This window comes from Pundamilia nyererei, unplaced genomic scaffold, assembly GCF_000239375.1.
Source record: "Pundamilia nyererei isolate P.nyererei 1_Seehausen unplaced genomic scaffold, PunNye1.0 scaffold00054, whole genome shotgun sequence".
NCBI lineage: Eukaryota > Metazoa > Chordata > Actinopteri > Cichliformes > Cichlidae > Pundamilia > Pundamilia nyererei.
Genome location: NW_005187455.1, coordinates 1,764,985 through 1,788,863, shown reverse-complemented (window position 1 = coordinate 1,788,863; position 23,879 = coordinate 1,764,985). Strand labels below are relative to the sequence as shown.

At 40.8% G+C, this 23,879-nt stretch overlaps 1 protein-coding gene across 2 annotated transcripts in view; it reads right to left on the bottom strand.

The window, feature by feature from the left end:
- Positions 1-755: 755 nt before the first annotated feature.
- Positions 756-23,879, bottom strand: part of ugp2b (UDP-glucose pyrophosphorylase 2b) — a 30,878-nt gene continuing 7,754 nt past the window's right edge. For both annotated transcript variants that reach the window (XM_005733700.2, XM_005733699.2), the window contains exons 4-10: positions 16,007-16,192; positions 11,653-11,786; positions 7,348-7,645; positions 6,567-6,764; positions 2,003-2,245; positions 1,519-1,623; positions 756-1,192 (exon numbers count right to left, since the gene is read on the bottom strand). In XM_005733700.2, coding sequence (XP_005733757.1) covers positions 1,085-1,192; positions 1,519-1,623; positions 2,003-2,245; positions 6,567-6,764; positions 7,348-7,645; positions 11,653-11,786; positions 16,007-16,192 — 1,272 coding nt within the window. In that variant the 3' untranslated portion in view covers positions 756-1,084. The remainder of the gene's footprint in view (positions 1,193-1,518; positions 1,624-2,002; positions 2,246-6,566; positions 6,765-7,347; positions 7,646-11,652; positions 11,787-16,006; positions 16,193-23,879) is intronic.

Below are 23,879 nucleotides of genomic sequence, written 5' to 3'. Positions count from 1 at the left end.
TTAAAAGTACCCTCAGTGTTTGTATACTGTCATAAACACCAGTGTTGTAATGTTTCAATTATAAAATATTTTAGTTAGAAACGAAGCAAAGAAGTTCTGAAGAAGCTTTTAAGCTGTACACTTGAGAATTCAACTGACTTCTCTATTTTTGGTGCTTGTATCCACTTTGTCGCCGTTACCTGCTACATTTGAGGGTAGACTGAGGGCAAGTTTGTGGAATAAACTGCTGACACGCCTGATATCTGAATTTTTTCCTCCCTAATAAAATGACATTTGCATTAGCCCTGAAAATCCAGCAGAGGTTCCTAATGACACCTCTCCAAACCAGTGCTAAGCGCTGCATTTCCACTTGGGTTTCTAAGAAATCTGATGTACCAGTAAGTCATTTTTGCACTGCTAGACATCCTTTTCTGTTGTATTGTTGAACTCAGTGGTAAATCAGGACCCTGTGCTGGGTTTACATTACACAACTCTGTGTGTTTTGCTGCGGCTAAATTGCGAAACCGTATCGAGTCCAGCAGAGACGTCTTTGTGCTTGAAATAAGAGGTCAAAACCTTCCCGTAATGCCCATGACTTCATCTTTGTGATTGCATTAGCAGTGCAAAAAACCCCAAATCTAATTTGTTCTCCAAACTGTACTCCCACTAGTGTCCCTAATAATATGTGAGTATATCAGTATATTATCCCTACCTATTTAGAATATATTATTTTTTATTTTCTGGCCAACAAAAGTCAAAATCAATATAGAAGAAAAGAAAACAAAGGGTGAGTTGTTTTCTCTCTAATCTGGATAAAAGTGTTTAAAGTGGTCGCTAAGATTAGTTCATTAGTAATACTTTTAAAGGTTATGTGATGAACAGCCTGCAGAGGGCAGTATATCCCAGCTGCTTCCAACCATCAAAGCAGGCGAACTGCTTCTTAATGCTGAGACTGCAGGGTAGCACTGCACATGCAATCACACTCAGCCTCCAGGGGAAAAAGTCATATCCTCTCACAATCTCTTGATGTCGTGTCAACATGTCAAATGGGTCACATGACAGGGATTACGGGGGACTACGTCACACGATGAGGGTGAAGAAGGCCTCAGTGGTCCAGGATGCGGAGGTTGCCGGATACGATTTTGTTTTCCAGCATGGAGCCAGCCGGAATATCGATCCGATCTCCGTGGTTGGCGATGATGATGACGGTGCCCTGTAGAGACAGAAATGATGACAGGACTGAATTTAATTAAAGCCGTAAATCAAAAACAGAAGCACGCAGGTTCAAAGTCTGAAATTAATGTCTTCAATTCTCTCTGCACTTCTTCTCCACCACATTACTAAAACAGCAAGTTTCTTTTACTGTCGGCGAGCTTTCTGGATTTATTAGGCTCAACGTCGTTATATTCAGAGTAAATTAAATAGCTGTAACACGTTTTGTGGCCATGAAAACAACTGTAGCTCACATGCTGGCATTATGGAACAAAAGAAAACAAGGTTTCCTCGTCTTAAAAAACGAATCTGACTGCAGAGCTTTACCTTAAGCGACACGTTTTTCCCAAAGGTGACGTCTCCGGACACCGTCAGATGGTCGAGCTCCAGCATGTCGGGAATGCTCTCGAAGCGGATCAAGTATTCCTGAACCTGAGCGCAGACACAGAGTAAAGTAAGTCATCTGTATGTGAGCTTTTCAACCCCACAGATCCTTTGGCAAATTCAATTACTGACTAAATACCGTCACTGAGAATCAGAAATTTGGGGGCATCAGTGGTGTAACCTCTGAGGATCAGGAGATTACTCAGAAACCTTCTTGGAAGAATTTATTTATTTTACACCCAACTTTATCATCCCATTTAACATCACAATGGTCATAACAAATCTCTAATGAAGTATTTAATCAACATTTAATCAGTGGCTTTGAAAAAGTTCGGCACTTTTTATCATCATCACAGCCACACGTGAGATCAACAGGCTGCACACGCAGTGACAGATGTTCCGATGCTTCCACAGCTGGTGTGATTACCTTGGTGAAGGAGCTGCCCAGTTTGACGTGCGGCGTTGTCGGGAACTCTCTCTTCGGGCTCATGTTGAGCGAGCCGGCATCCAGGCTGTACAGGTTGGACATGACCAGGAGCAGATCCGACGTAGTCTTGACCGGCAGGAAGCGGCTGCGGGGAACGTTTATTCCCAGGGCGTTGTCGAAGCATTTGATGGCCGCACCCACCGCAGTCTCCAGCTGGATGACGTTCTGCCCGCCGTCGAGCGTCTGATGAACAGGAGAGGGGAGAGGACGCGTTACATGTTTTTTTTAATAAAAACAAAAGTGCACGTTTGTGCCCCTAACTGTACAGTCTTTACTATAAAACTACATTTAAATTATGCAGCAACTCCCAACAGAGAAGCTTCTTCACCCAAATTAAATAAACAAGAGTCGAACTGTGATTTAAGCCAATGGCGGTTCAGATGTCAGTGGTGACATCTCCTTCCATTACTTATTATTTTTCCATTACTAAACACTCCACCTGTACAACTAATAATATTACCCTTCAGATCATCTGTACTTTGCGCTGTTGTGGTTTAGAGGCACTTAAGATAAAATGAATGTCCACTAATTAGGATTAAACACACAGTTCTACAGTGTGCAGGCCTCTAACTGAAACCTCAAACTGAGTGGTTTTAGTGCTGTACTCTTATCTAGATGGGACCTACACTTATGTAAAACCACACAGCACCTGCAAAGTTATGTCCAGTTTGCATAACACTTGCAATCCTGCACATGAGTGGAAAATTTCATCTGTACCTATCGGGCCAAGACAGCAATAATCAGGGAGGAGGCTGCGGTTCAGCTGTGAATTTATTACACTGGCTGCAGTTTTGGACGGCCTGAGGCGATACTTCCCCCCCATCAGGGGGGCAGAGGCCCGCAGTGCCAGTGAGTGAGCAGGACCGAAATAACACAAAGTCACAGCAAGTTACATTTGTTTGCTGTGCTGCTTTAAATCAGGATTGCTCTCAACAAGGACTCTGGAGGGCATTAAAGGACAAAAATATGCGGGAAATAAGACACATTTAGACAAATTAGGTACAAGATTAAATTCACTGATTAAGCATTTACTCAAACATTTGCTTCATCAGTCAAGTGTTCCTTTTTTCTTCTGACTTAACATGACCTGTGCAAACCTCACTGAACGAGGGAGGAACCCGTTATTGTGTTAGTGTTGTCAAAAGAGGGCAAATATAAGCTACAAATCCAATCATCTAAGCATCTAAGAAGGGCCAGACACATCTCTGAGGTCCTCTCAGGCCTTTGCTGCGTCTTTCCCATTTCTCAAGAACAGGATTTTCAGATACTGTTCGTCTGCTGCCATCTACTCTTTTGTCTTCCACTTGTTCAGTTCCTCCACATTTAAAGACACTACAGTTTTTGGCAAATAGCTCTTGAGGAATCACCTTTTATTGCAAACATACTACCATTTTGTGCCTGTCAAACAGTTTGGCAATTTTTGTAAATTCAACTTAACAAAGATGTGCTTTTACGACAGGCTGCTAGTAACAAAAGGGCTAAAGATAGCAGTAAACCAATTTTAAATTCTAAGTTGCCTGTTGTGCATAGATGATACTGCTTCATCTCTTGAGTTAGGTGCTTGAATGATTCATATTTCAGTGTTAAGTAAGTTAACAAACAAAAACATCCATCTGTAAATGGTCCAATGGCGCAAGGACGGGACTGAAAGTGAGTGAAAAAGCTTCTGCTCACAGAAGTTTTGAAAGACCTTTCAAAGCCCTGAAGAACTATTGCTTCAGACCACTTTAAAAACAACAACAACAAAAACCATTACACCACAGTGTAATGTAAAAAAAGGAAAGAAGACTTTTTCTTAGTACTGTATGTTTTGTTAGCCAGGAGGTTTCTTGGGATCACATTTGTCTGAAGTTGACCAATAACCTAAACTGACTTTGTCACCCCTGTTTTTTTACGCCTGCCTGGCTCTCTTCAAAGACCTGGTCAGGGTGTAAGAGTTATTTTTGGGGGTTGAAGTTACAGTTAAGTTATAATTATGCTAACAATATTGAGAATGCATTTATGTTGGTCAAGGCCATCGGGAATGTATAAGCGTCTTCCCAGGAGATGCCAAGTGACTCTTCTGCAGCCTCCTCTCATCAACACATGAGCCTAACATGAAGTGCTTTTTTAAAATCATTAATTTTGATCTTTTGACAGTTTTTTAAGGTTGATTCTCCATTAACAGCTTTACATGTGGCACCTGATTAATAACCTGGATTTTATTAAATTTATATATATATATATATGAAAATTATTAAAAATATTAAAGATATATCAGCAACTTCAAAAAATTAGAAAAACAAAAACAGTTTACTATAAATTATGTCTAGCAGCCAAACTGCAGTACTTTGACTGCCCACCAGGGGGCTGCAGCCCACACAGGAAGTTGCTCAAAGAGAGGAACTTGTACCGAAAAAAAAAAGGACATATCCAAATTAGGATAGGTGGATGCTGGATGCCTTTCCAAGTCCAGAGCAATACATGTGTGTAAGAGGAGGAAGCGCAGAACATTCTGTGGGGATTATATCTTTTTATATCATTTTAATATCATGTTTATTCTCTTATATCCTTTTTATTAAGCTTTGAGTAGTTGATTAAAACATTTATTCAATATATTACACATATAGTTTCAGTTATGTTATTACACATATTGGAAATGTCTGTCTGGTAAGAGGTTATAAGCTTTAGTTGGCGAGGTGAGAGGTGAGACAGAGTGCACTGAGGTCGAGACACCCACAGTTTGCCTGCACACACACACGCACGCACACGCACACACACACACACACACACTATATAGACTCATTTCTAAGTAAGAGTTCAGACATATTTTGCTTGTAACTGCATTTTGTGCCTGCATAAGTGACAGTTTTTGTAGGATGTGTTTCTGATGTACCAAAGATAAGCGAGAGTAAGAAGACCAACAGGAAGCACCTGGCGTGGAGCTGTGGTTACTGTAACTTATGCATGTTATGTATCTGCTTTGACGCATGAGGGGGCGTTATACCCTGACACATGCTGAGGATTGTGATGATGCATTTCCTCCACACATGTGTTTAATAAAATCATTGTTTTGACGCACTTGGACCAGCAGTCGTTTGTCTCTCACCTCAATCACGAATCGGGACAGTTCACATCACATGCAGCTGAAACTTTAGTCCAAGCACAGCAGATGAGCTGGATTGTTTTGTGTGGAAAATTGTCACGTGACATGTGGGAATGAAGCTGTGCAGGATGGCAGAAACATGAAGCGGAGATGAGAGAAGCTTTAAAATAAGGGTGTCCTCAGCAAGCGTTTTGTTAGATATGATTTATTCATGAGTGATGGTCTGTGTGGGGGAAAGAGCAGATCTGTCCCTGCTCCACTTTACATGGTTAAACCGGACAGATGATGATATTCTGGGAGGTTGGCTGGTCACTGAAACGAAACAGTTTCTTCTGCACACTCAGCCGCCCTCGTGTGAACCCTCTTTGAAATTTCCAGAGGGCTTGAACGAGAAGATTTAGGACTCATTTCTCTTTGATGCCCTTTGCAATTTATTTAAAGTGAAGCATGGAGGAGAAACAGGCTAAGCAGAGTTCAGTTAGTTAGTTAGTTTTCCTTTAACTACACTTGTCAGTGTACTGTGAGCCACAAATAAATCACAGTTTGGACTCTTTGGAAACAGTGAAATGTGCAACGTTAACATGAAATCAGTGGGCTCTTCTCATTTCTCCCAGTTTTAACTTCCATCTTCTCCTGCATTTCATCCCGAAATCAATCGCAGCGTAGCTTTTAAAGGATATAACAATTTCTAAAACGCATGTGGTGACAAGAGCAGGCTTGCTGGAAGAGCGATGACATTATAGCAGTGTACAGAATGAAAGGAATCCAGGATGACAAACACAAGTTCACTTATCATCTGCACCATTCAAAGAACCGCTAATTACTCAACAGTTCCTGGTTAAACGAATACCTTAATTTGATAATAAAGAACTGTTTTTGTTCCCAGTGTTCTCTAAGAACATTTATGTTTTTTTGTTATGGAGCAAACGGATTCTAAAAATCTTCCAAGGAGAGAAAAATCAACCTAAAATGCAGCAAAGCTTTTAAAGTGCCTTAAATCACCTGAGGTATGAGTTCCAGTTGTGTCGCAGCTGCTGCTGGTGGGTGAATTATTACCTCTGAATGAGGACCAAATCCTTTGCTAACTATCCTCAACTCATCTCAATCGACAGAGAATATTAAAGCAAGAAAAATGCTTTCATTTTCTGTCATCTGCACACTTTTGCAGTGGCAGAAGCTCATATTAAAGACAGTTTTGAACAATGAGGTCAATGCAGGGTTTGTGAAAGTATCTGCGGGATATTAAACATGCGAAATATGTCACTGTATCATAGAAATGTGGAACAGAATGGCATGCAGGTTACAAAGATTATTACAGAGATTATTCATTTTTAACTTTTACTTTCACTGAATGTTGAATTACTCCACGCTGCACGTGCAGTAAGCCATGTGCCTTATGTTTGGCTCCTCTTCACTCACCTTGGGGTTGACTATGATCTCCATGTCCATTGCATTCTGCTCCTGCAGCCTCTTGATAGCAGGTAGAGAGATCCACAGGTTGTTGGTGTTGAAGATTTTGAACTTTGAAACCGATTTGAATTCGTCCACGTGCGCTTTGGGCACCTGGGCGATCTCCAACAGGCGCAGCTTCCCTTCATACTGGATCAGCGTGCCTCCCTGGAAATCACAAGCAGCATTTTTACAGAACACTCGCTGACCTGAGAGATTAAGCCAAAGTCTGGGAAATTAAAAGTGGTTTGTTAGGTTTGCAAAAAATAATGGTTACACTGAAATGCCAGCCAATAACCACCTACAGGAAATGCAAACCTCCAAAGTGTAACCCAGTAACAGTGAAAGTTCACAAGGTTATAATAACTACAACTAATTCAGACACATATATTTATCTTAATAATACAAAGATTACATACATTTAACCACAGAAAAATTAAAGGTTCTGTTCACTTAAATTAAAAAAACCAACCAAAAAAAACTGTGCTACTTTGATGAAGCTGTTCGAGTTTGGGGCAATTCTTTATCAGTGAAAAGTAAAGGGTACAAATTCCATTCACATTCATTGTATTGAGACATTAGTAGAAACATTAGAGACAGAAATGATGTCAAGGCTTATTGCAAACAGAGGAAAGTAAGAAACCACAAAAACGTCTTTACTTTGGTTACATTACCACAAAAATAGTTTATGTCCTTGTTAATGCAACGGGGATAAATCAGAATCTCACATCCACAATAACCGTCATCATACCTTCACGTCAGCGCGGGTCTTATCCGTCACCTCCATGACGAACTCGCAGCGTTTGCCGTTAGGCTGGCTGACCAGGTGGTGCAGGATGTGGAGGTCGACGGTGGCTCCCAGATTGTCGATGTTGGACACGAAGATGTACTCTTTGCCCTGCTCAATCAGCTGATCCAACAGGCCCGAGTTGTAGAAGCTGGCGTAAATGTCGCCGTGACCGGGAGGGTACCAACCCTCTGCGTTTTGCCCGGTCATTCTCAAGTTTGTGGACACGGGAAGGAGAGACTCTTTGTTGATGCGAGGGTACCTTGATGAAGAAAAAGAGTTCACGATAAGCTCGGGGGTTATTTTACGACCCGTTCCGGCTCAGTTTTTTTTATCGTCCTTCATTTTTTTCCAGTCCCATCCAGTGGGCTGGATTGGAGTCTTTGACAGCCCAATTATGGCCCCCAGCCCTCATGTTCTAGACCAAACTGTGTACAAATATCAAACAATAAGGAGTACAAGACTCAGAAGGATGTACAAGACACAATACAATGACCCCGAGGTAAGACCGCCAATGTAGATATCGCTAACATCTCGACATGTACATGTGAAATGACCTAAACTGTGGCGCATGCTATGGCGCCATGTATGTGCTACTGGCTTCATGTAATGTTGTTAAAACCTTCAAATCAACTTCCAGTTAACAGCTATCATTTTGACACACTGGAGCAGATCCAGCACATATTGCACACATGCAGGGAGTAGGAAGAGGAGCCTGTAGGGATGGATCTAAAAATAGAAGTATTCTTGGAAGTGTTTCAGAGGTGCACAACGAAATGTCCTTCAACAGGAGAAAAATCAGAAAAGGTTGACTATATAAAGCACATCCTTCTCTTCTGTTGATGTGGCTAAAGTCTATCTCCTTATACAACTTATAATATGTATGGAAGGAAGAAAACAAGCTTGTTGACTCATTTATCTGTGGAGCTGCAGAGCGGTGAATCTCAGACTTAAGCAGACAAACACCACAAAGACAAAACAAAAAGTGTGAAATCATTTTTGCTCCACATTTGACGTAAATCCTCGGAAACTCTGCACCAAGCCAGCATGCCAAGTGCTATCTAAATTTCTCCTTTTCATATCACTGCCCGGACTTCAAACTGCTCCCTCGACAAGCAAACTTTTTAGCTTTTTCCAAGAAGAAGGCAGCGAAGGCAACACGCCAAAGAGTCCAAGCCATGATGGCAGTGTGCATTAAAGTGATCAAAGGGCTTGTTCGAAGGATCTGAGTCAGGTTTAGTTAACAAACCTCAAGGTGAGGAGCCCGGTGAGCATGAGCCGCCTGTGTTTTTAGCACTTTGAGGAAGCTTATGAGAGCAGAGCTGGTCAGGTGAGACGAGCTGCAGGGTTGGGGTACCACGGCCCTTTTAATGGAAGATTAATTCTATCTGACTGTTCTGGGAAGATGTTTATGATAAGACTTTCTGATGAAAGTTCACACACTTCAAAGGTTTCATGTCATCTTAAAACCAAATCTGGGAACATTTGATTACTTCCACAAAAAATGTTCCTTCTTTCTTGGACATGTGCTGCCTCAGAGGGAATCGTCTTTCAGGGTACAAAGACATGGACAAGGAAAGAAGTCACTTCATGTATTCAACCATCTCATCGGGCAGTTTGTCCTTTCTGACTTCTCTCCTGAGGGATACGCTGAACGTTTATGGGTTTAACACCCGGAATAAATTTGTTATGTGGCTAAAGAGAAAAAAAAAAAGTGAAACCTAACCTGCATTTTTACATCAGCTTGACGACTCCTCTGGTTTCTGGTGCTCAGGCACGATTAAACCAGACATTCAAGAGGTACTCACGCTGTCTAGGAAAACTACATATAACAAATCCAATGTTTACATGACAGCTGATTTTGTCTTCCTGAAGACACTGAAGAAGGAATGATCATGGAAAGAAAAACCTAGAGCTTTGTTCAAAGGGACACCCAGTTATTATTTTAAGGCTTAATAGGAGCTTTAGTAAAAGTAAAGAAAACCATGGACCAACACACACAGTTAAAATCCCTACTGCTTTGGGGAAGTGGACAGATTTCTTTTTTAAGAATTCAGTTTCACTTCAATGTAAGTGGATTAGATGCCCTATATGGATAAAATAGCTACGCATGCCATGAATCTTGTGAAACGTGGTTTCTGTGCTGATGTTAATGTCAGAGGAGATCTGGAACTCAGTTATTCATTCAGCTGTGAGCCATAACTTTACGTGGTCTGCCGCTGAGTTGCTGCCGTTCCTAAACGTGCCCACTTTGCAATAATGCCACTTACAGCACTAACAGTTGATTGTGAAATATCTACGAGGGAAGAAATTTCACAACTGACTTGTAGCAACAAATGCATCCTGTTACAGCACCACGCTCTGATTCAATGATTTCTTTAGAACAACCGATATTTCTGAAGACGGCCTGCATGGCTAGGTGCTTGAACTTATACAGATAGTGCAATGCAACTGCAAGAAAACAGAATTCAAACTGTTTATCACTCTTACCAATTTGAGTTTTATTAAACATGAGACAACCTTATTTAGCCTGAAAGTGAAACTCTTGAGGTAAAGAATCTCTTTTTCTGGCTGACACAGGCACCATTAACCTGGCAACGCAACTCCCAGACAAAAGCCGTACACTCTGGGAGAACAGAAACTCCACACTAAAGGGCCCTACCCTGTTCTGTACCCTGCACCTTCTTGTTGCAGGGCAACAGTGCTAACCATTGATCTAAAATGTGATTTAAAATGTAAATGTAAAAAAAGAAAGCTAAGTTGTTAATAGTATCCAAGCTAATGAGCAACTAGTGCATGGTGAATGTAGGTACGTTAGTATACACGGCACATTTCTGAGAATGCATTTTACAAAGCTTTAACACAAGTGGCAGAACAGGCTAGCTGTACGTCTCAAGGTATGCATTTAGAGCAAACCTGATTTTCCAGCTCTGTGCAGGAACAGAACCTTCAGTACAGTCTAGAACGTAATAGTCAAAACGAAACTTACTTTCTTTTTTTAGCCATTTACATTTGGCAGCATATGCGTCTGTTCTTCCAAATGCATTCATGGAAAGGTGGAAGCAAGGTAATAAGCAGCAAGACCCCAGCACAGAACAGAGCTGGCATCAGCGCCAGTGAACATGACATGGATTCAGTTAAATACTGTATAACAGGGGTGTCGAACTCCAGGCCTCGAGGGCCGGTGTCCTGTGCGTTTTAGATATCACTCTGGGTCAACACACCTGAATCAAATGATTAGTTCATTACCAGGCTTCTGGAGAACTTCAAGACATGTTGAGGAGGTCATTTAGCCATTTAAATCAGCTGTGTTGGATCAAGGACACATCTAAAACCTGCAGGACACCGGCCCTCGAGGCCTGGAGTTCGACACCTGTGCTGTATAAGAAGAGGAACTGGGATAGAGGTCAGCTGCAAACCAGTTCTTATAGGAAGCAGTTACTATATGCGGGCTAACGCACCTTCAGTGAAACCTGGTACCCTAGATGAGGTTTATCAGTTGCATGTGTAGAACAGTATCAGCTGGGCCATCAGCTGACTCCATGCTGGAGTCTATGTATTCTACTCTTCATTTGACGCCCAAAGCTTTATTTAAGTGGCTATAAGAAGTTCTGGGTTTGTTGGGTATATAAAGCAAACAGTTTTTTCCCTTCATTAAGTGTAACACCAGATAACGCGACTCTGAAGCTGAATTAAAATCTCTTTTTATGAATTACTGTCACGGCCTCGGTCACAGACTTTCCTTTGTTCTCCTGTTGATTGACATTTAAACCATTCAACCACTTTTTCCTCTGCTGACATTAAATCCTCCAGCTTCCATCCCAAAGTGCTTTGTAGTATAACTCCTTGAGGTACACAAAACATACAAGCTTTAAATAATTCAAGCGAAATGGTAAAAAGCAAGTTCCACTCCCTGACAAACTGGAGACACCAGGGCGTTAAATATTAAAAGCCTTTTCCATACATTGCATGACACCTCCTGTCTGTTCTTGACAGTCTGAGCTCAGAAGCCGGAGCGTCACTCAGGAGTTCATTTTAGGGGAAAATGAGTTCATTCAGGAGATTTAATACTGCTAACTTCTTAAAACAAATTGAGATTTCTGTGTATTTGTCTTACACAATTCAATATTCCTTTAATATTTGACAGAAAAATGGACTCTTATTCCCTTTGGCACTGGTTCATATACAGCATATCTAACTGTGTCAGGGAGTGTTTGCTGGGCTCACTGTTACTCAATAGGACATTGTTTTACGATCGTGCTCCCTCACCTGCTTTGGTTAAAGGTGTGTATCTTGACCCGGTGGTGTGTGTACTTCTGCAGGATTTTCTTTGTGTCTTCATCTGTGTTGAAAGAGTTCATGAGGACCAGAGGTACGTCTGTGTTGTAAGTCTTGTTCAGGTGCTGTAGGGTGAAAAAACAAAGTATATAAATGCATTTATCCATATTTATCCAATAAAGAAAAAAGAGAAGTAGGCAGTAGACGGTCATCAAGTGTTTCTTAACAGTGTAAGGGCTCAACAGTGTTATAATCAGAGATGATGCTAACTCTCAAGGACCAACTCACATAGTAAAGATGCCTTTTAATTCAGGAAAATTGGTGGAAATGAACAAATATTTTTTGGATTCACCAAAACCGGCTGACTGGAGAGCTAATAATGGGTCTGAAGGAGGACTTTTGTGAAGGCAATGAAACACTCAAAGCATCTTTGCAGAAATTGATGGTCAGGTTGGGCCGTTTACCTCAACAACAACCAAACAACTTTGTGCTCTTGTGCAAGTAATGTGACCTGATCTGACACAGATAACGTTTTAAAAAGGAAACAACATAGACAAATAAATGAAAATCTCTATGCCACACTTCCGCATTCCATCCATTTATGTAAAGTATCCATCAAAACAAACTGGGAGCCAAATTTGGCGAGTCTGCCTTGTAGTGAGTGACACTGTTAGACACTTCTGCCACTGCCTTTTAAAGGCACGGTGAGCGTGCACTTGCTGGTACAACCCTCTCTTAGATGCTGTAGATCAGGGGTGCCCAATCCCGGTCCTCGAGAGCTACCGTCCTGCAGCTTTTAGATGCATCCTTGTTCCCACACACCCGGATCAAATGAATGGCTTGTTATCAGGCCATTCATTTGATTAGGGATGCATCTAAAAGCTGCAGGATAGTAGCTCTCGAGGACTGGGATTGGGCACCCCTGCTATAGATGCTTCAGTAGCGACACGACAGTTAACACTGTTTTACACAAAACTTTATGATCAATCTTTGCACATGTTTGAGGTTCTGATGCATTTGCAAGTTGTCAGAACAGGGGTCACACCAAATGTGAGACAACACCTGGAAGTGGTCAAGAGGTGCACAGAGCAACAGGGAAAGATCAGCCAATCTTAAAACAGCTTTTCTCTGTGTTTTTAAGTCTGGATTTGAGGAAAGCACTTTGTATTGAAATTACTTTGAATTTAACTGCATATAAAACTTTTTCGCCACTGTTTTCAAGTCTGTGTTTAAATAGCTCTTCAAGTGTCGTTGTGACATTTGGAATTTGAAAATTCAACATTGCAAAAACATTTTGAATTTTCAGATCATCGTAAGACAAAAGGAAAACTGGCCCACTCGCCTTCGTTTTAAAACCAATAACTCTGTACCTTGACTGTGCGATTTGAATGAATACAAAGGATGTAAATTACACCTGAGTAGAATGGGAAGCAGTTTCTTTACTGCAATAACAGAAAATTAAAATGAGTAGAGGAGGCGGAGGATGAGACGCGGGCTGTGAATGAGTGGGGCTAAGATGATGTGAGGAATCAAATTTACTGCCTGTGACAGTTACAACGAACGAGTGGGCTTTTCTAAGCTAAAGTATGAACGTCATATTCCCATTTATTAACCAGGATGGGTGTTGGCTGGTCATGAACTTCACGCAGCTTGTAACGCACACAGATGTCTTGTTTCTGAGTTGTATAGATGGGTAAACTCCCTGTGTTTAACTTTGATACACCTTTAAATGTTACAATGATACATTAAATACACCTTTAGATGATGTGCCCTTCCTACTTATCACACACAAAGTGATTTTCTTTTCAGTATTTTGTCAGTGGGATCTGTTTCTAATTAATGCATCATCTATACATTTATAAAAATCTTCAGAAAAATGGATTGAAATTGATTTAACAGCTGAGTACAACAGTATTCTCATTAAACTCATCCCAATCTTTTAATTTAACATTTTCCTTATATGCAGTGGTTTATGCACAGGTTAAATTACATCATGGTTTTTTATCAACACTGTCTGGAACCGGATTTCTGTGAGCAAATAATAAATCTCCACTTATGTGTATTAGACACAGGCTCCATTGAATCCTCAAAGCAAAAGAGATTGTGGTTGTCCTGCACCCCTCCCCAGAGGGACAATCAACACTAGAAATATGAACCATATGAGCCTAGCGTTGTGGTACTAGCAGTGAGATTCTGTTGTTACTGTAGCAAAGAAGCTTTTCTTGACTAAGTGTAGCCACAACTTTCATGGGTTTTGTTCAGTACTTGCATGAGATGAGCACATGAGCTGGTATTTCTGAAGCCCTTTTCCACTCTTAGTGAGCACTCAAATCAATTCTACTACAAGCCACGTTTACAGTCATGTAATGCTTTATTCTACACACAATAAGCACTTTTTGGATCAATCCCACTCTGATGGATGTATCAAGGGAAACTTGAGGTTCAGTGTCTTGCCAAAGAAAGCTTCGATATTTTGACTGCAGGAGCCAGAAATCAATTAGTGGATGGCCCGCTCTACCTCCAGAGCTGCTGTAGAAATGCTGATCGTGTGTGTATTTGTTAACAAAGCCCTAATTGTTGTGAAATTGCATTATTATAACCTTTATTTCACCAGGACGTCTTCTACACGAGAGACCTGACCCAGGCAGTAACTTTACAGGTTTACCCTCTTTCACACAACTTTAACTGAACTTGCTAACTTAACAAATCTGCTCTTGAGGGAGGCACTCAGGTGAAAGCTGTAAATCTTCAGCAGCCAGGCGGCGCCTGAGTCGGAGCTTTGTCCGACCTTGTTACGTCCGCTCTCAGTGAGAGGGTACATGCTTCAGCTCTAAATTAAACATGCATGATTCAGCGGGGTGGCTGAGAGGTGCGTTCTCCTGCAGGAGGGCCTGGTTAAGGGGGTCTGTGTGTGCGTGTGTGTGTGGGGGTATCCATTTTTCCCCCTTCTCAATAGGTCGATTCAGTCAGCATGTAATCTGACCAGACTGAGCAGAAAATGGAGAGCAGTGCCTCTGACACAGAGAGCAGTGTGCTGGGAGAAGAGGAGTGTCCCTGGGGGCTGTTATGAAACACTGAAACACTCCGGTAACGTACAGCTCCCAATTAAACTCAGTTATACAACACAATGAAAGACTTTAATATTACTCACAGTAGATTCCCTTACAATGGTCACAACTAACGCAAACCTCGTTTAGAAAATAACTTTTCTTCCTACATCCCCCTGAAAGGCCGTTTGAACATGTGGTTTACTGTTTATTAAAATTACTGAACGATTAAGTGCTGCAGAAATAATGCAGGATCGGATCCAAATAATCACACCAACTCCTCTCCTCCAGCACACAGACATCTCTGTTTCCCGGCCAGACGCCAGCACTGGCCGGCACCCTGAGATTTCACACTGAACCCCTTTCAGAAGCCCCTCAGCTCTGGTTCACAGAAGCACATGGCTGCTGCATGAAGTCAGGCTTGTCTCTGGAGGATGATACGCATGCCGTGTAAGACTGGAAAAAGGCAGAGGTAAATCCAAACCCACCCCCGTGAATCATTGGATTTTTTTGCCGTGCTCTATAGTAAAGTAAGAAACATCAAGACAACACAAACCCTCAATACACAGAGCAAATGTTTATATTACATCAGGCTACACATCACTTCCTACTCCGTCTACTCTGATGTCTGAGCCACATCATGAGTGCTGGTGTGGCTGCAGACCAGAAGGCAACACCCAGCTGTTCTCAAATCAGTATAGGGTATATGAAAGAAGGAGCTCTCAGTAATCATCCACACTGATGGACTGAATCTGCAACTTTACTAAGAAAGTTTTAAAATAACCAGTGTTGTCAAAAGTGTTCCTTCTGCCTCAACTGAACCACCATTTAATACCAAATTACATTTCTATGAATAGGTTCTTGTGCCTGAAAGTCACAACTGAGGTTTGACTTCAGGCTTTCCAGGAATACACATTGTTGCAACACTATTGTTACCGGTGTCAGGGCTGCCGTACAGCAAAATATTGCATTACTACAATGAGGGGCGGTCCTGGTAGATTTTCACTTCACAAAATTATTTAAATGTTGATCTTTCAGTAATCTCAGCATTTTACGTGCTTCTGCACAGCAAACAAACAAATCAAATAGTGCACATCCACAAGGAAAATGTTAGTTAGTTCTTATTGTAAGACAACCTTAGTCTGCTTTCACTTTACTGTTAAATGGTATTACATTGGCAATTAGCTTACATGCAATTTGTGAGGTAGTGTGGCTTCGTTGCTTGCTTATAAAAACACGTCTCACAAAATTTCTTTCATTCAAGGCTTTTAGAGTGGAGCTTTTAAGAGCTTTTGTACCTCTATCTGCTGCACAGTGAGGTCCAGGAAGGTGTTCTCGTTACGGACGCTGATCAGGCTCTTGGGGCCCTTACATCCCATGCTGGTACCCAGGCCTCCATTCAGCTTCACCACCACCAGTTTGTTCAAGCTGTTGGCCACATTGTCCGGCAGGCCTCGAGCGGCAATCTTATCATACGGCTGAATCTGGAGGAGAGAAAGGAGATGGCTGCGGGTCAGGAAAAAAAGCAAACAAACAAAAATAAAGCAAATAAATTCTTTTAATTCTGATTCTGAAAGTGCTTACACCTGCACAGCCTCTGCATCCCACTTCTCACAGATCACCTGTGACTGACCTACCTTTCCCGTTCTTTTAGATTTTTTGGCTTTTGCAAGCAAACTGATAGTCTTAAGTTCTTTACAGAAGCAAAACAGAGACATTAACAGCTTTGAGCGTGGGCGGACTAATTACCAGCTGAGCAATGAAACGGGCTGACGCGATACAGAAATGTGAAAATGTCAGAAATTGTTAACTTGATCTGCAGCAAACTGCTTTTGGGAAATGTGCATACAATGCAAACAGACATTCTGCAACTGCTTCTCGAGCGAATGGTGCAGAAAATAGTCATTAACAAGGCTTGATACACGACACAGCAAGTTTATACATACAGTACACAGCAGTTCTGTTGATTTATTGGAGTATGGTGTGTAAATGTACATTAGAGGATCAGCAATGCAGTTCTCACATCAGCGTATCTACCTAACTGCTGTCTCCCACAGATGATGGTGATATAAATATATTGTGTCAGCTAGGAACATGTAAACCTGCAGTTCACCCCTTTTCCCACCATTATTTCTTCTCAACTTTAATCAAGAAGCTAAATAAGCTAAATTTTAACCATATGTCGTGGTATTTTGATCCCGTCTGTGTTTAAGTCATGTTCTGTGCAGTTTTATCATGCGATTAATGCGTCAGCACTGATAAGGCCGGATGTCATCCTGCCTCCTCTTCCTGTTAAAATAACAGAGTAGCTGATCAGTGATAGTGGACAAACAGCAGACCTCATGCTGGAAACAGTCTCTCTGGTGTTTATCCCCTTTGCTCGCCACACACAGAGGATGAGGTTACAAAACACAACACACAAAAATGATGCAGCTGCTACCCGCTCTCCGTCCTTCACAGAGACGGGCATCGTAAAGGACAAATGGATGGCTGGAGGCGGTAAAATGTGTTTACTGACTTGCATTAAAGGAATGGAGATGATTATTGTGCATAACAGCGCAGACAGATGAAATCCCTGCAAGTATTGGGTATCAAAAAAGTCCAGGAGGGAAGGAAGAGAGGCTGTTGACGTGAGGTTATTTACAACGAGAGAAATGTTTTCAGCCGATTTCCCCATCCTATCCCTGTCCCCCCGGAGGGAAATGTCTCCCACACGCTGATGTTCATTTCCCTTTCTGGAGAAAACAGATGGGGGTTACTTTTACTTGTGACTCCTGCGTGTGTGTTGATTCCAGCTACAGCCAGTCAAGTTAAAACCCCATTTGTTGACCAGGGAACATCTCACTGACCACCGACTGAGAAATGTGCTGAATTTGCTCTTCACCATTTCCTCTAACTGAAAAGCTGCTGTCAGAGGCAGCGGTGAACACCTAAAGGAAATCTGCAGAGTATTATATCGACCGCAACGAGCCCACTGTTCGATTACAACTATGAGGGTGTCAGCGGGATTTGTCATGTTACACAGTTAAATTATGGTTTTCACGACATGTTAGCACGAGTCGAAGGAGAAAGACATTTTCTCACTAAACTGAGATTACTAAGCACAGTGGAAGCGCAACACTACTGTCACTAGGAGACAATATTAGGAGACAACAACTGGAAATATTTGTGGGGACAATCACTCGTCTTCCTTTTAGAAAAGGTTCAAAGAAAACAATACAAACATCCCCGGACATGAAATTACTTTCAGCTGTTACTGAGTCAGAGTTGTGCATTTTCCCATCAAGTAGTTTAAACATTTGTATTTTTCCATTCGCCCATCATTCAAAGTTTCTCTTTTTTTATACAAATTAAAACTCACCACTGCCATTTATGCATAAAGATATTCAAGATGTTCCAAGCCACAAACATCTTCTACAGAAAACAAACCTCAGGATCACAACAATGCACGAAATAATCCGCAACCTCATCTCATCTTTTACAAACCGCACGCACACAAAACAATATGACCTTTTACAACTCCAGTGCTGTGTGCCATCAAATCTCCCCACAGCACTGAGTCTGGCTTTTTTATCCAGCATTTTTATTACCGTCAGCAAATAATCTTGAAGATGAGATTTAAACGCTCAGCCCAAGGGGGGTACGCGGTGCAAAGTTCACAAGTTTGTCCTTGTAGAAATGCTGAAAATGTTTCATACATGTGAATGTCCATGCTGGGAAGAGACTCAAGGGGTAACAATTAAGGTGGCAACCAGTCTATTTGGTTTATTCTTGAAAAAGAAAAATGATAAGAAAAGAAAAGAGAAAAAAGAAAAGAAAAGAGAAAAAAGAAAAGAAAAGAAAAGAAACTTCCACAATTGCGTTGTTTTGTTTTTGGATGGCTTGTCTCTCTGTCATGTTTTTGCAAGTCCAGCATGTCTGAAGCGCTAATAATCACACTTCCAGGTTGGAGTGAACAGAAGTTTGCTAACCAGCACTGAAGAAGAAGATTTAATTCACTAAACTGCCACATTAATAAAGCTGAATAATAATGATATACACTTAGATACATTTATGTGTAATAGATGTAATAGATGTTCTTGCAATATATTGAGTATTGCAGTCAAGTGCTTCCTTTGGCTGTAGTTTTTAATAAACTTTAGCTAACTATGTGCCCTCTTATTTCAGTTTCTCTCTGTCTCGTATGCATATATCATCTCCACAGTCTCATTACAGTCTGTCACTGTCACGACTTTGATTTCATTTTATGTTCTCAGTTTCCAATTCTTGCCTCATCACTTTTCTCTCCCAAACCCTATCATCTCTCTGTCTCCGTCTTTCTTTATGGAATCCTTATCTTTCTGTGAAGCCACATCCTTTTGCTCCTTATTCCTATTTTCCTGCCCTACTCTCCATCTTTAATCTTCTCTCTCTCTGTCTGCAGCTTCTGAGATCGTTAAGGACAAAAAAAAAGAAGAAGGAAAAAGCAGCTAAGAACTAAAGTAACATCATCATTTACTTATCATGTATAAAAACATATCACACAGAGACAAACCAGACTGGCTTATCCTGAGCTACTTCTATAGGGGAAAAAAGTATTTCTTCAGAAGTAGCCAAACTTGCAGAGTGGCGTAACTGCTGACAGTGAGAAACAGAGTCTGTGGTAAGAAAGATCAGGTTGTGTTCTTTGAGCTACTGTACCGAAAAACACTTTCCAGAGTTCTGTTTATTCCATTTATTTTGTGACACCTGATGAACATGAAAGCACGGATGAAACTACTGGAATTTTAAAAATGTTATAGAAAAATCACAGTTTAAACACAGCTCATGAGTAGTAACCAATGTTTTAATAAATCCTTTGCAAGGTTGTGTTAATCCATTTATATATGGTTCATAAGCTAATAATAAATGGATAATAAAATTCCTGCACAAGATAAGTGCTCCAACTGTCCAACCAGTCAAAGATACTTTAAATTTTTTGGCTACCAAAAAGTGGTGATAATCAGAGTGATCTGCATTAAAAATGCCATGCCTCCACACATCTTCTCCTACTTATCCAATTCAGGGACATATTGGAGGCTGGAGCATAGGGCAAGCTGCTGGTCTGGTCAAAGAGACAGACGACCATTCAGGCACAGCTTTACATCTACAGCCAATTTATCAGACATCTTTGTCTTTGGACTGCACAAGCAAGCTGGAGAGAACGTGCAAACTTCACAAATAGTTTCATACTCAAGAAATCAGCATCAACACGGCACTAATCACTGCACCACCACGCTGCCCACCCATTAAAAATACATTAAAATAATATCAGATTCAAATGTGACTGAATCTGTTTGACTATACTTTTACTTTGGCGTGCAACAGTTGTTCACGCAGGAAGTGAGCAACTTCTGAGATGCAGTTCAGGTAAATTATTTCATAACTTATGGCACAGATATGTGTGGGTGTACAACTATGCACTCTTTAAAATGAGTGCAGTGCTCCGTAACCTCAAAATGAGAGGAAACAACAGGAAGAGATTACTGTGGGTCGTTAATCCAACTATAAAGACAAAAAACAATATAGCAATAATCCAATAATAACCAATAATACTAATCCTCTAAAACCCACCCTCAAATTAACAGAGGAATGATAGGACGGTTGACTTTTGAGAAGATTTCCTAACCTTCCTTCCTAGTTTAATAACAGTTTATGACTGATCTGTAAAACAGCCGTTAATAATTCACAAAACACTAATAAAAAATAAAAAAAATCACAAGTTACTACTTACAGCGCACTCAAAAAGAGTGGTACAGAAAGTAGAAGGAAGCTATAAATACTAAGTTTTCCAGGGTTTTTTTTGTCAAACGCTAATTCGTTTTATTCACACTGAAAATGTCTCATTATTTAAAATGAACAGTTTGTGTCCACAAGTACAGATTTCAAAGAAATTACAAGGAGAAAGCAGGTGACAGGTGTGAACCTATGACGCACAAGAAAGTCTATAAAGCAAACACTTGGGAAGCTTCAGTAACTAATTCTTTTGTTATACCTGAGTGACTCGCTCTGAAATTCATCAAACTAATTTGGTGGAACAGGACAAGTGACTTTGCACGATTATGTGTGTCAGTCACACACAAGAAATGAGAAATAACTGTAGAAATGAACGGCAACACATTGACAAACTTTACCACAAACTTCACAAACAAAGCCCACATGAGAAACTGACACATGGCTTTCATAGCTGTGACGGACTGCAATGTTAGGAATGCACACATGTACGCTTCATGAGTCTCTTTAGGTATTTAAGCTGTGAGGCAGCTAATTTAAGCAAGCTGGTGTCGATGTGGTATAAATGAAAACAATCTGCACAAAATATTTTAGCTGTCCAAATCTGGCGAGTACGAGGAGTACAAAGATGTGGTAGGAGAGCAGGGTGTGACGCAGGGTGCGGAGGTTGTGGTTTTCTGGTAAAGGGTGTAATCATTAGCTATGGTTACGTTCAAGACATGTGGCTCTCCATTTTTACAGTTTAAACTAGACCTTCAATTTCTATACAAACTAGTGCTTATTATTAGTTTTGTAAATGGCTTAAGGTAAAAAAATAAATAAATAAATAAATAAAACAAGTCAAGACACATAATAGGACAAGCACATACTTGCATGCAATTCTTCAGATGCTCATTGCTGCATCATAACCACTATTACTGAGAATATTTATTGCTCTTTGCACCCTTGCCTGCACACAACTATGTTTTTATGCCTTAGTGACATTTTAACAGCTAAAGGTACTTTTCACTGTTCCCTTTATTTCCCCAAGGGATTGTCACAGTGGATCTGCATATTTGAGTTGGCAAATTTCATACCGGATGCCCTTGCGGCCTATATATCCTGGCTTGGTGACACTTTTTGGGACAGTGTTATCCCAAAAAGTGATGCCCAATGTTTGCATTTACTGTTAACTTCCAGTATCCTTGTTTAATTTGGTAAATACACAGTAGACGACAGGACTTACAAAAAGGTTATAGAATAAAGAAACGAGCTGTTGTGCAAATATGCTTATGGCTAAATTATAAAGCAATCGAACTTTTTTTGCCTAAACACATTTATAGAGCTGCTATGCTATGTTTTGCAATTTTTCCTGCCCTCTTGGCCAGAACCTGGAAATGACCTATAATCTTTTCTGACAGATTATAGGTCAACAAGTCACATACCAAAGTTCAAATACCAGTAATCCTTTTTTGGCACAACACCCTGCTAGGCCAAATGTGTCGAATTGAGGTGAACACGTTGCTGCTGACATTGATGCTTTTGTAAATGTGCATCTAATCCAATTAATCAATCATTTAAATTTTCTTTTTTCTTCCCGTGTGTTTCACAAGGTCTGCTGTGTTGCCTTAACATGTTTGTGCAATCTCATCTTACAGCTCAACAATTCATTACTGCAGTGTTTTCATTTCTGTTATTAGTCAGACTTTCCACTCCATCAAGAGAGAGAGAGAGAGAGAGATTAACTTCCACAGAGTTTCAAAGAGAACGCAGACTGAAAGCCAACTCTCAGACTCATCTGATTCTGCAGATCCATTTGCTCACTGGCTGCACTCGGGTGCTGCTCCTAACTGCTCAACAACAGCTCAACGTAAATGGAGTGTTTAAATTTCAAAGATCCCCCTTTTGAGATTAAACTGAACTTCAATCTTGCACTATTAAGTTAACGCAAAAACATGCAGCACTGGGGAAACTGAAGGCATCCATTGAAGGTCTACAAATTGGGCTTTTTTTTCGGCGAAAGAGAAACAAACTCTAGACACCCTGACAGTTTCACACTTTGACTATGTAAAGTGACTGATGCACACTAGCGCCATGATGACGTCCTCTGGCTGGTGTGGTTGGTTGGTTTGTTTGGTTTCCTGCTAAGATGACAGTGTAGAGTTAGAGGTGTAAATGTTAACAAAAATGAACAGGTATTTTAAAGTCCCCTGTTAAAACCGTATGTGCTCAATAAAGGGCACTAGGTATAGTTAGATAGAAATTACCCATGTCATTGATCACAGAGTGGTAGAAAAGAGAAGCTGGCCAACTTCATCTGTAGTTTTATCCACAGTTGCTTAAGAAGACAGTACAAAGAGGCTGACTACTGCAATCCACGAGGGGGCCTTCAGGATACAAACAAACAGCTCAGAAATGTGGGTGTTATCCCTGTAAAGTCTACAATGGTCCATTACCATTTCTTTAGAATCATTCTAATAAGATAACCCTGTGTCTAAAAATGTTAACAGTCACCAAGATTACATTATAATGGATCTTACTGTAATGGCTTTACTGTAATGGAATAAAGTAAAGCCAGGAGTACTGCACTGGTGTTCGTTTGCAGAAAGAAGGATTACAAACAGACAAGCAAACTATGGAGGTGCACTTATAGATTGTATAAAACATAGACACCACACTGGCACACACTGGGATGCTATAGCTCTGCTTTCTCACAACCACTACAATCAAGCAGATGCAGGATTAGATCATGATGCTAAAAAACACCCGATCACAAGTAGGCCCCAACATCCTATATGATGGACAATAAGAAAATCACAAGAATCAATGTAACCAGTGCCGAGTCAGTCATACTTGGACCTGGAATAGTGAAGTCATCTTGGAAGTATCATTACCAAGCACAGTGGTCCAGATTTAGATGCCAAAGCATGGAATCAAGAGAAGAACAGTCTTTCTACAGCTCATGAACTGCTGGAGGTCCCGAGTGCCGTTACAAAGAAGAAAAATCTGACTTTTCAGTTTCAACAGTAAGGCTTTGCCTTCATTTGCGGATGACACATAGAAGAGAACAAAGACTGTCCTTAAAGTGTAGAAAGACGAGACCCCACTAAGAAAATGTGTGGTACTTGGAGCTAGCTAGAGATAAAGGCCCATTAAGGGTTAGTGAAAGGAAAAATGATTCAGGTTTCCACCATGTTAGTTTTTTGAACACAAAGTCACTACGCTTCTTAAGACAAGAGGGGGAACAACAAATCTGGAACAACAAACCAACCAACCACACACACACACACACACACAAAAAACCCCAAAAAACCCCAAAAAACCAACATTACTGGTTGATCCACGTATTTCACAGTGTTCCCCGGTGCTAGCTGACAACACCTAAGCACTTTCTATGCAGCAGCCTGCAAGCGTACAGAGTTTAGCAAGAAAAGGAAACCT